The sequence below is a fragment of the Monodon monoceros genome, unplaced genomic scaffold (assembly GCF_005190385.1).
Source record: "Monodon monoceros isolate NGI ecotype Baffin Bay Population unplaced genomic scaffold, NGI_Narwhal_1 Super_Scaffold_5, whole genome shotgun sequence".
Lineage (NCBI taxonomy): Eukaryota > Metazoa > Chordata > Mammalia > Artiodactyla > Monodontidae > Monodon > Monodon monoceros.
This window is the reverse complement of record NW_021703782.1, coordinates 109,144,127-109,156,571: the sequence shown is the minus strand read 5'-3', so window position 1 is coordinate 109,156,571 and position 12,445 is coordinate 109,144,127. Positions and strand designations below refer to the sequence as shown.

Genomic DNA, 12,445 nt, shown 5'->3' with positions numbered 1-12,445 from the left:
TTTTTGAGAAGTAGTGTAAACCTTTACTGAAGTTTTCTTGAGGAGGTAGCAAAGGGCAAGTTACACTGATCAGCACAAAGCAATAAATCCCAAATTTCTCATCTGTCTTCCCAACTTCTTATGCCTCATAGCAGCCTTTAGCTGCCTCCCTACCCCAACACATCCCATTCTGGTTCTTCTCTCTTTCTTACTCCCCGACTGGGATTGCCAAGTAAAAATATAGGATTCCCAGTTAAATTTGAACCTCAGAAAAACAGTAATTCTTTAGTGTAAGCATCCACTTGCACTTGGAAGGATGTTTTTGGTGCTCTCAAAGCAGGTAGATTTTTACTTTTTCTCAAATTCCTTTAAAAAAAAAGAACCCAAAACGTGAGCATGCAACGAGACTCTTCAAAACCAAGAACGCTGAGGTAGATACCCACGTATTCAGTCAGGAGATACTTGGGTGCCTGATACTTGCCAAGTACTATCACAGACCCGGGGGGTAAAGTGGTGAACACGACAGACAAGGCCTCTGCCTTCTGGGAGTGATCATTTCAGATCAGGACCAAAGGCTCTAGAGCGCTCTAGAATGATCTAGAACAAAAGGCAGCAGGCACTTTAGACTGAAAGGTGAGACAGCCTCTGTGAGCGATGGTATTCACACCGAGACCAGAGTGAGTAGAAGGAGTTGGCCATAGGAAGTATATCCCAGGCAGAGAGACTGCAAAGATCCAGCTTAGAATCGTTAAAGGCAAAGGAGGTGTACTGCACAAAGAGGCAAGTTGGTGTCAATGTATGCCCTAAATTTCAGCCGTTGTCTTAAGAATTATTTTTCTAGTGTTTCAAAAGCATTAGAAACAACTAATTGATAAAGGGCCTTCAGTCTGTCTCCTTAACAACAATGTGAAATGGTATTACAAGAATGATCTTCTTACCTTACAAAATTGTTAGTTCAGTGAACAGTGTATACAGTTAAAGAAGCTGGGGAATATACAGAGATTTTCTTCGTTTTGAAGCTTATTTTTTTCTTGAACGTTTATACTTTCCAGAAAACACTAAATCGCTTAGAAGCCATTCATAGCCCTTAAATTTAGGACACATATTTGTGATTTTATTTTTCCCTTAGTTAAGAAGTATTTATATGTTTATCTTTAAGATTTCTTCCTTCAGGACACTTCTGTTGCCAAAACCTTTTCAAAACAGAATGAGCACAAGTTCCGTTTGTATATACACAAAGTTCAAAATAGTCAAATACTTGTGGAAGGCCCATTATAAAAAAAAAAAAACAGCAGCCACTCTCACCTCCCCAAGTAATTATTTTTGATCCTTGATGGATCCTTTTGTTATTTACTTCCATATTTCTAAATAACATGCCACTATTTTGACTTGTTAATTTTTCAGTTCTAGACATTTTCTGTAGTTACCCACTACAGGAAGTACCCTCTCTTCCCAGCCCTGTGTTCACACACACCTCTCCTGTTTCCCCATCCTCACTATGGAGTAGTCTTGTAATTTTTAGATCAGTGTTTGTTATTATTTTGACGATATAAAAGGTGTCCACGGCTAAGTCATGTGGTAGCTGTAACTCCTTTTTGTTTCCGACTCTTTGCTTTCTCTGGATTTATTGTTTACTTAATTTTCTATGAACGTATTACTAAATTAGCTTCAGATTGTCTCTTGGATTTGTAGGTCTGTCAGTATGATCAGGCACATCAGATAGTTGATCAATTTCATCTTCTTGGTTTAGGATGGTTAACGTGAAATGCTCACCATCCTCGTCCTAGGGCTTGCATTTCCTTCTTCCTGTGTTGGATCTCTGTCTCCTGTACCCAGGGTTGTCTGTTTTTGTCACCCCCTCATTTTAGTAAGGCACATCCTTCAAACTTCCTGAGAAAAGAATGTGTAGGAGATAAATTTTGAAACTTTGCATGTCTTAAAATTTCTTTCTATTTTGCCATCTCTGTCTGTTGTTGTCGTCGTCGTTCTACTTCCTTGGAGACTTTCTCAGCGTCCAAGTCTATGGAAAAATTTTTGAGTGTATTTTTAGTTTCACGGAACTCTTGTTCTCTCATTATTCCTTTTTATAGGATTCTGTGCTTTCTTCATGTACACAGTATTTTTTATCGCCTAAAGTTAATTAATGATACGTTTAAAGTTAGTTGAAAGTTTTCCTCTCTTGCATCGTCCCTGTTTTCCCAGTTGCTTTTTTCCTATTCATTTTAGTGTCTACAGAGCTTTCATGTTAACTCCTTTCTTCACGTGTCTAATGATTTTTGGTGGTTTACTCACACTTAAGAACAGGATACTAAAAAGCAGATTGGAGCATTGTTCATAATAGCCAGAAGTTGAAAACAACTGAGATGTCCATCAGGAGATGAATGGATAAACAAAACATGGTATATGCATACAGTGGAACATTAGTCTACTATTAAAAGGAATGACCCGTTATATGCACTTTGACCTGTTCTTTGATGAACCTTGAAAATATTATGCTAAGTGAAAGAAGTCAGGTACAGAAGGCCACATATTGTGTAATTCCATTTATATGAATTTTCCAGAATAGGCAAATCTGTAGAGACAGAAAGTGGATTAGTAGTTGCCAGGGGATGGGTGGGGGGGGGCGGGAATTAGGACTGACTGCCAATAGGTATAAGGCTTGTTTTGGGATGGTGGGAATGTTCTGGAATTAGATAATGGTGATGGTTGCACAAAATAGTGAATGTACTAAAAACACACTGTAGTGTGCACACTTTAAAGTGGTGAATTTTATATTGTGAAATATATCTCAACTTTTTAGTGCTATAAGAAAAGAGGATGCATTTAAATAATGACAGGTCAAAAGAGATGCTTAGGAAAAGAGATACTTTTACTAAAATGGTCCTTTATTATTTGCACTGTGGAAGTCAAATGTGATCTGAAGGACACCATCACATGGTGAAATCCAAATTAGTTTCATTCTTTATATTAAGATTATATGCTTAGGTATAGTTATAATCTATATTTTGTTACATGTAAGATTTTAAAACAGATTAGAAGCTCTGAGTGAAAGGGATAGGCTTGTTGACCATTGGCATTTTATTGGGAAGCCTCATCCCCACCCTCATGTCACTGTTCTTAGTCTTTTTTTTTCCCCCCTCTTAGTGAGGCCAGATTTCCCCAAGAAGAATCTTCAGATCGATTGCCTGGAAAGCATAGGCCTGATGGGGAGCTGACTGTGGGGTGAGGGTGGAGGCAGAGGGAAGGGTCCAGGCATTCAGTATATAAACATTTGCTTCATTCCCTTTTTTTAAATTGTTTTATTTTATTTTTAAAATTTATTTATTTATTTTTGGCTGCACTGGGTCTTCGTTGCTGCACGCGGGCTTTTCTGTAGTTGTGGCGAGGGCTTCAGTAGTTGTGGCTCGCGGACTCTAGAGTGCAGGCTCAGTAGTTGTGGTGCACGGGCTTAGTTGCTCCGCGGCATGTGGGATATTCCCGGACCAGGGATCGAACCCGTGTCCCCTGCATTGGCAGGCGGCTTCCTAACCACTGTGACACCAGGGACATCCCCCCCGCCCCGCCACCTTTTTTTTTTAAGTACCTTATCCCCTCTCTGTCTGCTGCCCCACAGCCAGAGACTGTCACACTTTATAGAGATGAAACCGCTATAGCTTTTTGCTAGGAGCAGGGAGGGGCAGTCTCCCTTCAGCCCTCCTCCTTCTAGAGTGTATGTCAGACGCTTCCTGCTTAGGGTTCAGCTTTTTGGACTTGCTGAGTTAGCTAACCATTCATCCATCTGCTTACCAGCTTCCCAGATTTTGATACTTTTGCCTCCTCTTCTGTTCTCTTCATCCTAATGAATTAATCCTGTTGTGAAAAATCCCTTGGGTGTTTTAGTGGGGTTTCAGGGAATGAAAGGAAATGCCCGTGTCCAATCTGTCATCTTTACCACGAAGTTTTATCTTGTTCCTTTTTTTTTTTAACCATGTAGTGAAACAGCATTGTTTTAGCATTTCTAGTTTATATAGGCCAACATTTATTAATGGTATTATTAATATACCTTGATTACTTTTTTTTTTCCCCCACTGTAACGTGTGGCTTGTGGGATCTTAGTTCCCTGACCAGGGATTGAACCTGGGCCCTCAGCAGTGAAAGCGCTAACAACTGAACTGCCAGAGAATTCTCAGATACCTTGATTACTTTTAATTTTTTCTTCTTTCTGATAAGCCAGAGACTGTGGCATCAACCACAGTCTTGGGCCAAGGCTTCTTACCCTCATTTGGAAGTAATTTGACTTCATAATATTGTTTGTTAATGGAATGCTGAAGTGTGTTTAGAGTCCTTTGACAAAAATGCGGTTGGTATCCTCTTTAGGACATGAAATGCAGTGTTTGGTTATCCAGTTATTATGTCTTATTGCAGGTGGAATGCAATGACATTGCGTAGAATTATCCCTTGCCCCAAAGGGAAACGAGCAAACTCAACTTTTAGAAATACGAGTCTCTTGAATTAAAAAAAAAAAAAAAATCCCACAAGGACTCAGAGGCAAAAAATATACAAATCAATTTTCACAGCAAAGTAAAGGAGCTGTTACAGTGGAGGATTCCTGGACTGAATGTCAATATTATGACATAGTGTGAGTGTGTTTTGTGTTTGGTAATTGCAGTCATTGTTGCTTTTTGTTGTGGTCATCCATTTACAATGCTTGGCGTCAGTTTATTCATCTCTTGTAAAAATAAAATACAGTGTGTGTGGGGAAAAAAAAAGAAATATGAGTCTTTTGTGTACTGATGTGACTGATAGAGGATATATTAGTTTTTAATCCTTACGTTTAACACACGAAAGTATTAGATAAATGTGCACTGTTTTGACAGGGACCAATTTTTTTGGTCAGTTTTGGCAAATACTGTTTTTTCTTAAAGTTTCGGTTTGCAGTCCCCTTCTGTTGCCTGTGTGTGCATGCATGTATATGCAGAGTGTAATTGGCAGACGCTTTTTAGGTTGTGTAGACAAGGAGCAGGCAGAAAGGGGGCTCTTCTGGAGTACCAGCTGTGATTCTTAGTGCCCAAACCCCTTATAGGGAGATTGCACCGTTTTTTAGCTAATTTCCAGTTATAATTTGTTCTGTGAAGGAAACAAAACAGGTTGATACGATGAGCGACATTGGGAGGCTGCTTTTGAGATTGGGCTGAGAGCCAGGAGAGGAGGGTTTTGTGCAGAGGAGGGGGGAGGGTCAAGACTATAATGCTTTGAAGTAGGCCTAACTGAGCATGTGTGAGCAAAGAGATTAGGCTGATGTGGCTGGAGTAAGGTAACTTAGAGGTAAAGGGAAATGAAGTAAGATTGGAGAAATCAGTCAAGAGCTGGATGGTATACAGCCCTGTAAGTGCAGGTTGGGGTGTCATTCGCAGTACAGTGAGAAGATGTTGGAGGATTTTTAGCTGGTTGGTGTTTAGGCTGGGGGAGTAGAAATATGTAGTAGTTTACTTTTTAAAAAAAAACAAAAAACATTCTTAGTTGCTCATTAGAGAGTAACTGTAGAAAGGTAAGCATAGATGCAGTAGACCTGTTGGGGGCTATTATAGTAGCCCAGGAGAAAGATGATGGTAGCTTGATCTAGGTGGTAGCTTTGGAAATAAAGAGAAGTGAATTCATTGGGCGTAAATTTTGGAGATAGTACTCAGTACCTATCTTTTTTTATATATATAAATTTATGTTATTTATTTTTGGTTGGGTTGGGTCTTGGTTGATGCACACAGGCTTTCTCTAGCTGCAGGGAGCTAGAGAAACTCTGCATAGCATCCCCCATTATCAACATCCCCTACCAGTGTAGTACATTTGTACAACTGATGAACCTACATTGACAAGTCATTACCACCCAGAGTCCATAGTTTTAATTAGGGTTCACTCTTGATTTGTACATTCTAAGGGTTTGGACAAACGTATAATGACATGTATCAGTCCTTTAATATCAGAGTACTTTCACTGCCCTAAAAATCCTCTGTGCTCTGCCTGTTCACCCCTCCCCAGTCTCACCCCTGGCAATCACTCATCCTTTTACTGTCTCCATAGTTTGCCTTTTCCAGCATGTCACATAGTTGGAATCACACAGTATGTGGCCTTTCCAGATGGGCTTCTTTCACTTAGTAATGTGCATTTCAGGTTCTTCCATGTCTTTTCATGGCTTGATAGCTCATTTCTTTTTAGCACTAAATAATATTCCATTGTCTGGTTGTACCATAGTTTGTTTATCCATTCACCCACTGAAGGGCATCTTGGTTGCTTCCAAGTTTAGGCAGTTATGAATAAAGCTGCTATAAACATCCACGTGCAGGTTTTTAACGTAAATATAAGTTTTCAGTTCATTTGGATAAATACTGAGGGCACTATTGCTGGATCCTACAGTAAGAATATGTTTAGTTTCATAAGAAACCACTGAACAGTCTTCCAAAGTGGTGCTACCATTTTGGGAATTCTCTGGCGGTCCAGTGGTTAGGACTATGCACTTCCGCTGCAGGGGGCACAGGTTCGATCCCTGGTCAGGGAACTAAGATCCCACAAGCCATGTGGCTCAGCAAAAAAAAAAAAAAAAAAAAAAAGTGATGGTGCCATTTTACATTCCCACCAGCAATAAATGAGAGTTCCTACTGCTCCACATCCCCGTCAGCATTTGGTGCTGTCAGTGCTCCAGATCTTGGCCGTTCTAATAGGTGTGTAATAGTATCTCATTGTTTTAATTTGCATTCCTTTGATGACATAAGATATGGAGCATTTTTTCATATACTAATTTACAGTCTGTATATCTACTTTGGTGAGGTGTCTGTCCAGGCCTTTTGCACATCTTTTTCATCAGGTTGTCTGTTTTCTTACTGTTGAGTTTTTGGTTTTTTTTTTTAGTAAATTTATTTTATTTATTTTTGGCTGCATTGGGTCTTCATTGCTGTGCGCAGGCTTCCTCTAGTTGCAGCGAGCAGGGGCTACTCTTCATTGCGGTGCGCAGGCTTCTCATTTCGGTGGCTTCTCTTGTTATGGAGCACGGGCTCTAGGCACGCGGGCTTCAGTAGTTGTGGCACGCGGGCTCAGTAGTTGTGGCACGCGGGCTCAGTAGCTTCGTGGCATGTGAGATCTTCCTGGACCAGGGATCGAACCTGTGTCTCCTGCGTTGGCATGCGGATTCTTAACCACTGCACCACTAGGGAAGCCCTTCTCCTTCACTTTTAAAGGATCATTTTGCAGGATTCAGAATTCTAGGTTGGTAGGTTTTATTCTCTCAACAGTCTAAGTATTTCACTACTCTCTCCTTGCTTGCATGGTTTCTGAGGAGAAGTTAGATGTAATTCTTATTTTTCCTCCTCTATAGATAAGGTGTTTTTTCCCACAGGCTTCTTTCATGATTTTTTTCTTTATCTTTGATATTTCATATTCCTGAAGTTTGAATATGATATGCCTAGGTGTAGTTTCTGGCATTGATTCTGCTTGGTCTTGGAGCTTCCTGGATCTGTGGTTTGGTGTCTGATGTTAATTTTGGAAAACTCTGAGTCATTATTGCCTCAAATACTGCTTCTTTTCCTCTCTCTCTTCTTCTCGCATCCCCATGATGTGTATGCCGTATGTTTTGTCATTGTCTCACAGTCTTGGATATTCTGGGGTGTGTTTTTTTCCCCCATTTTTTTTCTCCTTGCTTTTCAGCTTTGGTAGCTTCTATTGCTATAGCCTCAAGCTCAGAGATTGTTTCCTCGGCGATGTCCAGTGTACTAATGATCCCATCAGAGGCATCCTTCATTTCTGTTACAGTGTTTTGTTTTGTTGGTTTTTTTCGCGGTACACGGGCCTCCCACTGCTGCGGCCTCTCCCCTTGCGGAGCACAGGCTCCGGATGCGCAGGCCCAGCGGCCATGGCCTATGGGCCCAGCTGCCCCGCGGCATGTGGGATCCTCCCGGACCGGGGCACGAACCCACGTCCCCTGCATCGGCAGGCGGACTCTCAACCACTGCGCCACCAGGGAAGCCCTGTTACAGTGTTTCTGATCTCTAGCATTACCTTTTGATTCTTTCTACTTTACATCTCATTCATTACATTGCCCATCTATTATTTCATGGTCTCCTTTTTCCGTTAAACTCTCAGTATATTAACTATAGTTTAAAAAAAATAATTCCTGGTCTGATAATTCCAGTATTCCTGCCATATCTGACAGGTTTTAGTGCTTCTTTAGTCTGTTCAAACTGTGTTTTTTGCCTTTGAGTATGCCTTGTAATTTTTTGTTGCAAGGCGATCATAATCTACTAAATAAAAGGAACAGCAGTAAATAGGCCTTTAGTGATACAGAAATGAGGTATGGGGGAAGGAAGATCATTCCATAGTCCTATGATAAGGTGTCACTCTTTTAGTGAGCCTTTGCCTCTGGACTAAGAACTTTACACCACATGCTTCTTAGTTTCCCCCACCTCCTTGGGTGAGACAGGATGGTTAGAATGGGCTGGAGCTGGTTTTCTTCCCTCAAGTAGGTTAGGCTCTGATAAAATCCCAGCAAGTTTGACTCTGGTAAAATAGCTTCTCATAGATCAGGCCTTGTTCAGAAGGTCAAGAATGCTCTGGTGTATTTCAAAATGTTTCCTTTTCCCCAGTCCCCACCAACCCCCCACCCCTGCTGGAAGCACACAGGGAATTTTCTCCAGTGTTCACTGTGAGGGCCTGTTAGAGCTCCTAGAGGTAAAACTCACCAAAGTGTGGGGTCCCTCTTATGACTGGGTCCCCCTATATAAGAGAGTTGTTCATGCTGAGCCTCCAACAGTTTGTCACATCCAGTTCAGGTTTTCCTCCTGGCATGGAGGTTTCTACTTAAGAGTTTTCTGCTCTGGTAAGTTGTGATTGTATCTACCTTTTTGTCTCTTTTTACTTGTTAGGATGGAGTGGTGACTTCTAAGTTCCTTAAATGCCAAGCTGGAAACCAGAAGTCCCAAATTAATTTTTAATGTTTGTGTCACACAGGAGTTCTAGGTTCTGGATTTTATGGTTGCTTACTTTGGAAATTTTTGCTGTTTAACATTGGCTTTTCAGATGTTTTTGCTTTCTTAATTTGCTTTTTTTGCTTTGCGTAGGTGGCACAGGAATGGATCAGCTCTCCAAACAAAGAGAAATTCCATCAGTTGCATTTACGAAAATTTCCTTCTGAGTATAAAAAATACTGGGAGTTTGTGGGTAAGTTCTTTCTTATGTAACTTGGGCTATATCATATAATAATTGGAGATTGCTGTTTGAGGGAACATAATAATTGTTTGAATTTTCTGGGATATAGGTTTCCTAAGGTGAATTTGTAACCTCTTACTAAGAATATGTTTAAAGTCTTTAATTAATGAGAATAATTACTGGGACAGTTATAAAATTCATGGTTTTAACCATTGTGCAATCAAAATACCACAGGCCAAAGTGTCCCTAGATGCTGGGCAAGGGAGAGAGAAGGTGAGTGAGGGAGTTTGACTGGCGGGGGCGGAGGGGGTGTTGACATGATCGTGCGTACAGATTCTGAGTTAATCTCTCTGCCGTCTCTGCTCTCATTTCATGAGTGGTCTGGAGCACGTGTCACGGTTATGTCTTAGTTATAAATAAACCAAGCATTTAGAACCCTTTAAAATAAAAAGTATAAATTCTCCGTCTGCCTCCTTCCCCCTTGCAATCCATCCTACTCCATAGATTCACTTAAGGGAAAAAGCATGTACATATATTTTGGGGGAAAGGTATTATATATATGTTCACTGGAGAATATTCAGATAATATTAGCCAATAGTAAAATAAACATCACTCACAGTTCCCATCATTCAGAGATAATCCTATGAATGTAGTAGTGTATATCTTACTGTTAGACTTCCTACTCATCTGAGTGAAATGGGAGGGGGTGGGGGGGTTGGTAGGGTTATTTTACCTAAGTGACTGTTTTCATGTATTTATTCAGCAAATATTTACTGACTTTATACTACCTGATAGTGTATGATTCTAGATGCTAGGTATGTAGCTGTGATGAAAACATAAAATTCCACCTTCATGAAGCTTACATTTGACTTATTTTCACTTAATCTATTATAAATGTCTTTTCAGAGATAAATAATAATAGCATGTTCAGTGTATGTAGTTATTCCATTGTAAGTATATTCCATAGTTCTATTTAACCAGTAATTTCTAGTTAGACATGTACATTATTTATGGTTTTTTACTGTTACACTGAATAAATCCCTTTGCTAGATCAGTGTGTGCATTTTAAGACTTTTGATTCATATTGCCTCTGTCTACCAAAAAGAATACGATTTTCACTTCTAACATAAGAATGTATCTCTTCTCATTTGCTAATTTAAACTTTTCCCCCAGTTTTATATGGAAAATGTATCTCATTTGAGGTTGTAGTTTTTGTCCTCAAATCTTTATTGGTCTTTTGTATTCTTTGGGGGGGGCGGATAATTGTCTGTTCATGCCTTTTGTCCTTTTTTTTTTCTATTAAGGAGGTTGTTTTCTTATTTGTGTGCATTGTTAATTTTTTTTCAATTTCATTATTTGCTGTTCAGCTTCACATGCAGTTTTTGAGGCAGACAGTTTTTATCTTCACATGTTCAAAAATACTGTATTTATTTCTTTACCATTCAGTTGGTTTTAGAAATCAGATAAATGCTTCCATATTTTCTTGTAGTAGTTTTATATTTCTTTTTAATGTTTAAATCACTGATTTATCTGCCGTTTATCTTGATGGTATGATAGAATCACATAACATTTACTCTTGTGTCTGACTTCTTTCACGTAACATGTCTTCGTAATTCATCAGTTTTGTGTGCATCTTTGGTATTTTTTTTTTCATTGCTGTGGTGGTATTTCAACGTGTGACTATGTCACAATTTTACTGTTGATGGACATTTTTATTATTATTATTTTAAAGAAGTTTTTTTTGGCAGTGCCATGTGGCTTGTGGGATCTTAGTTCCCTGACCAGGGATTGAACCCGGGCCACAGCAATGAAAGCGCCGCGTCCTAACCACTGGATCGCCAGGGAACTCCCGTTAATGGACATTTTTTCCAGCAGTTTAGGCCTGTGTGTCAGGGCTCCCCAAGCCCATCCCCACGTTCAGTGATTTGCTAGGAGGACTCACAGGAATTACATTCATGCTCATGGCTGTGACTTACTGTGGCCAAAGGATACAAAGCAAAATTAGCAAAGGGAAAAAGCAAACCAGGAGCAAGTTTCCAAGAGTCCTTTCCCAGCGAAGTCACACAGGACGCACTTAACTTTCCCAGTAGTGAGGTGTGACAACCCATGTGACATATTACCTACCAGGGAAGCTGAGACACTCAGTGCCTAAAACACCCTCTGCCTAGCTCAAATTAATGACTTTTCACAAGTAAAGTGGGTGTTCGACATAAGCTGTAGAGAAAAAATTTGGCAAACAGGTAAGGTACAGTGAGCCATTCTCATCAGCAAATGATGAGAGGTGTCCGGAAATCCAAGTTCCCAGATTCCAAGGGGGACCAACCTTGTAAGCAGGCCTTTCTAATGATAGCAGCCTCAGGCCTGCTTCTACACACAGCATTTTATGAATAATGCTACTATGATCATTCATGTGTCTCTTCGTGTTATGCGAGGGCGTTTTTGTGGAGTCTGTCTCCTGAAGTGGGTCTCAGAGTCTCAGGGTATTATGTGTGAGCTTAACGTAAGTAGATAATGCCAAGCCAGTCATGCAAAATGACACGCCCCCACCAGCGTATGGAAGTCACGTTGCTCCATGTCTGTGCCAACACATTTGTGTTGATTGTGCTGTTCATTTTAGCCGTTGCAATGTGTGTGTATTGATGGCCATTTGTGGTTTTATTTTGTACTATCCTGGCTATCAGTGAGATTGAGCACCTTCTCATATATTTAGTAGATGCTTAAGTAACCTCTTTGGGGAAGCACCTATTAAAGACTCTTGTTCATTTTCCTGTTAGTTGTCTTTTTCTTATGATTTGTAGCGAGTTCTTTATATAATCTGGATATAAACCATTCTCCCACTTTGGCTTGCATTATGACTCTCTTAGTGATGTCTTTAAAATTCTTATTTTATTCTTGTTTAGAATTTATTTTTTAATATAACAAATGCATCTATGTATTTTTTACGGTTAATGGTCTGTGCCTCATTTAAGAAACCTTTCCCTGCTGCAGGTCATAAATATATTATTTTAACATCTAGAACAGGTGTCAGCAAACCACAGCTTGCAGATCTACCCGGTATCCTGTTTTTATACTGCAGAAGAGTAAGGTTTTTTTTGTTTTGTTTTGTTTTTTTGCGGTACACAGGCCTCTCACTGTTGTGGCCTCTCCCATTGTGGAGCACAGGCTCCAGATGTGCAGGCTCAGCGGCCATGGCTCACAGGCCCAGCTGCTCTGTGGCATGTGGGATCTTCCCAGACTGGGGCACGAACTCGTGTCCCCTGCATCGGCAGGCGGACTCTCAACCACTGCGCCACCAGGG

General features: G+C 40.3%; 1 protein-coding gene across 5 annotated transcripts in view; it reads left to right on the top strand.

Annotated features, from left to right (window-relative positions):
• SETX (senataxin) overlaps positions 1-12,445 on the top strand; it is a 78,216-nt gene that overhangs the window by 31,401 nt on the left and 34,370 nt on the right. For all 5 annotated transcript variants that reach the window (XM_029201594.1, XM_029201595.1, XM_029201591.1 and 2 more), the window contains one exon: positions 9,060-9,159. In XM_029201594.1, coding sequence (XP_029057427.1) covers positions 9,060-9,159 — 100 coding nt within the window. The remainder of the gene's footprint in view (positions 1-9,059; positions 9,160-12,445) is intronic.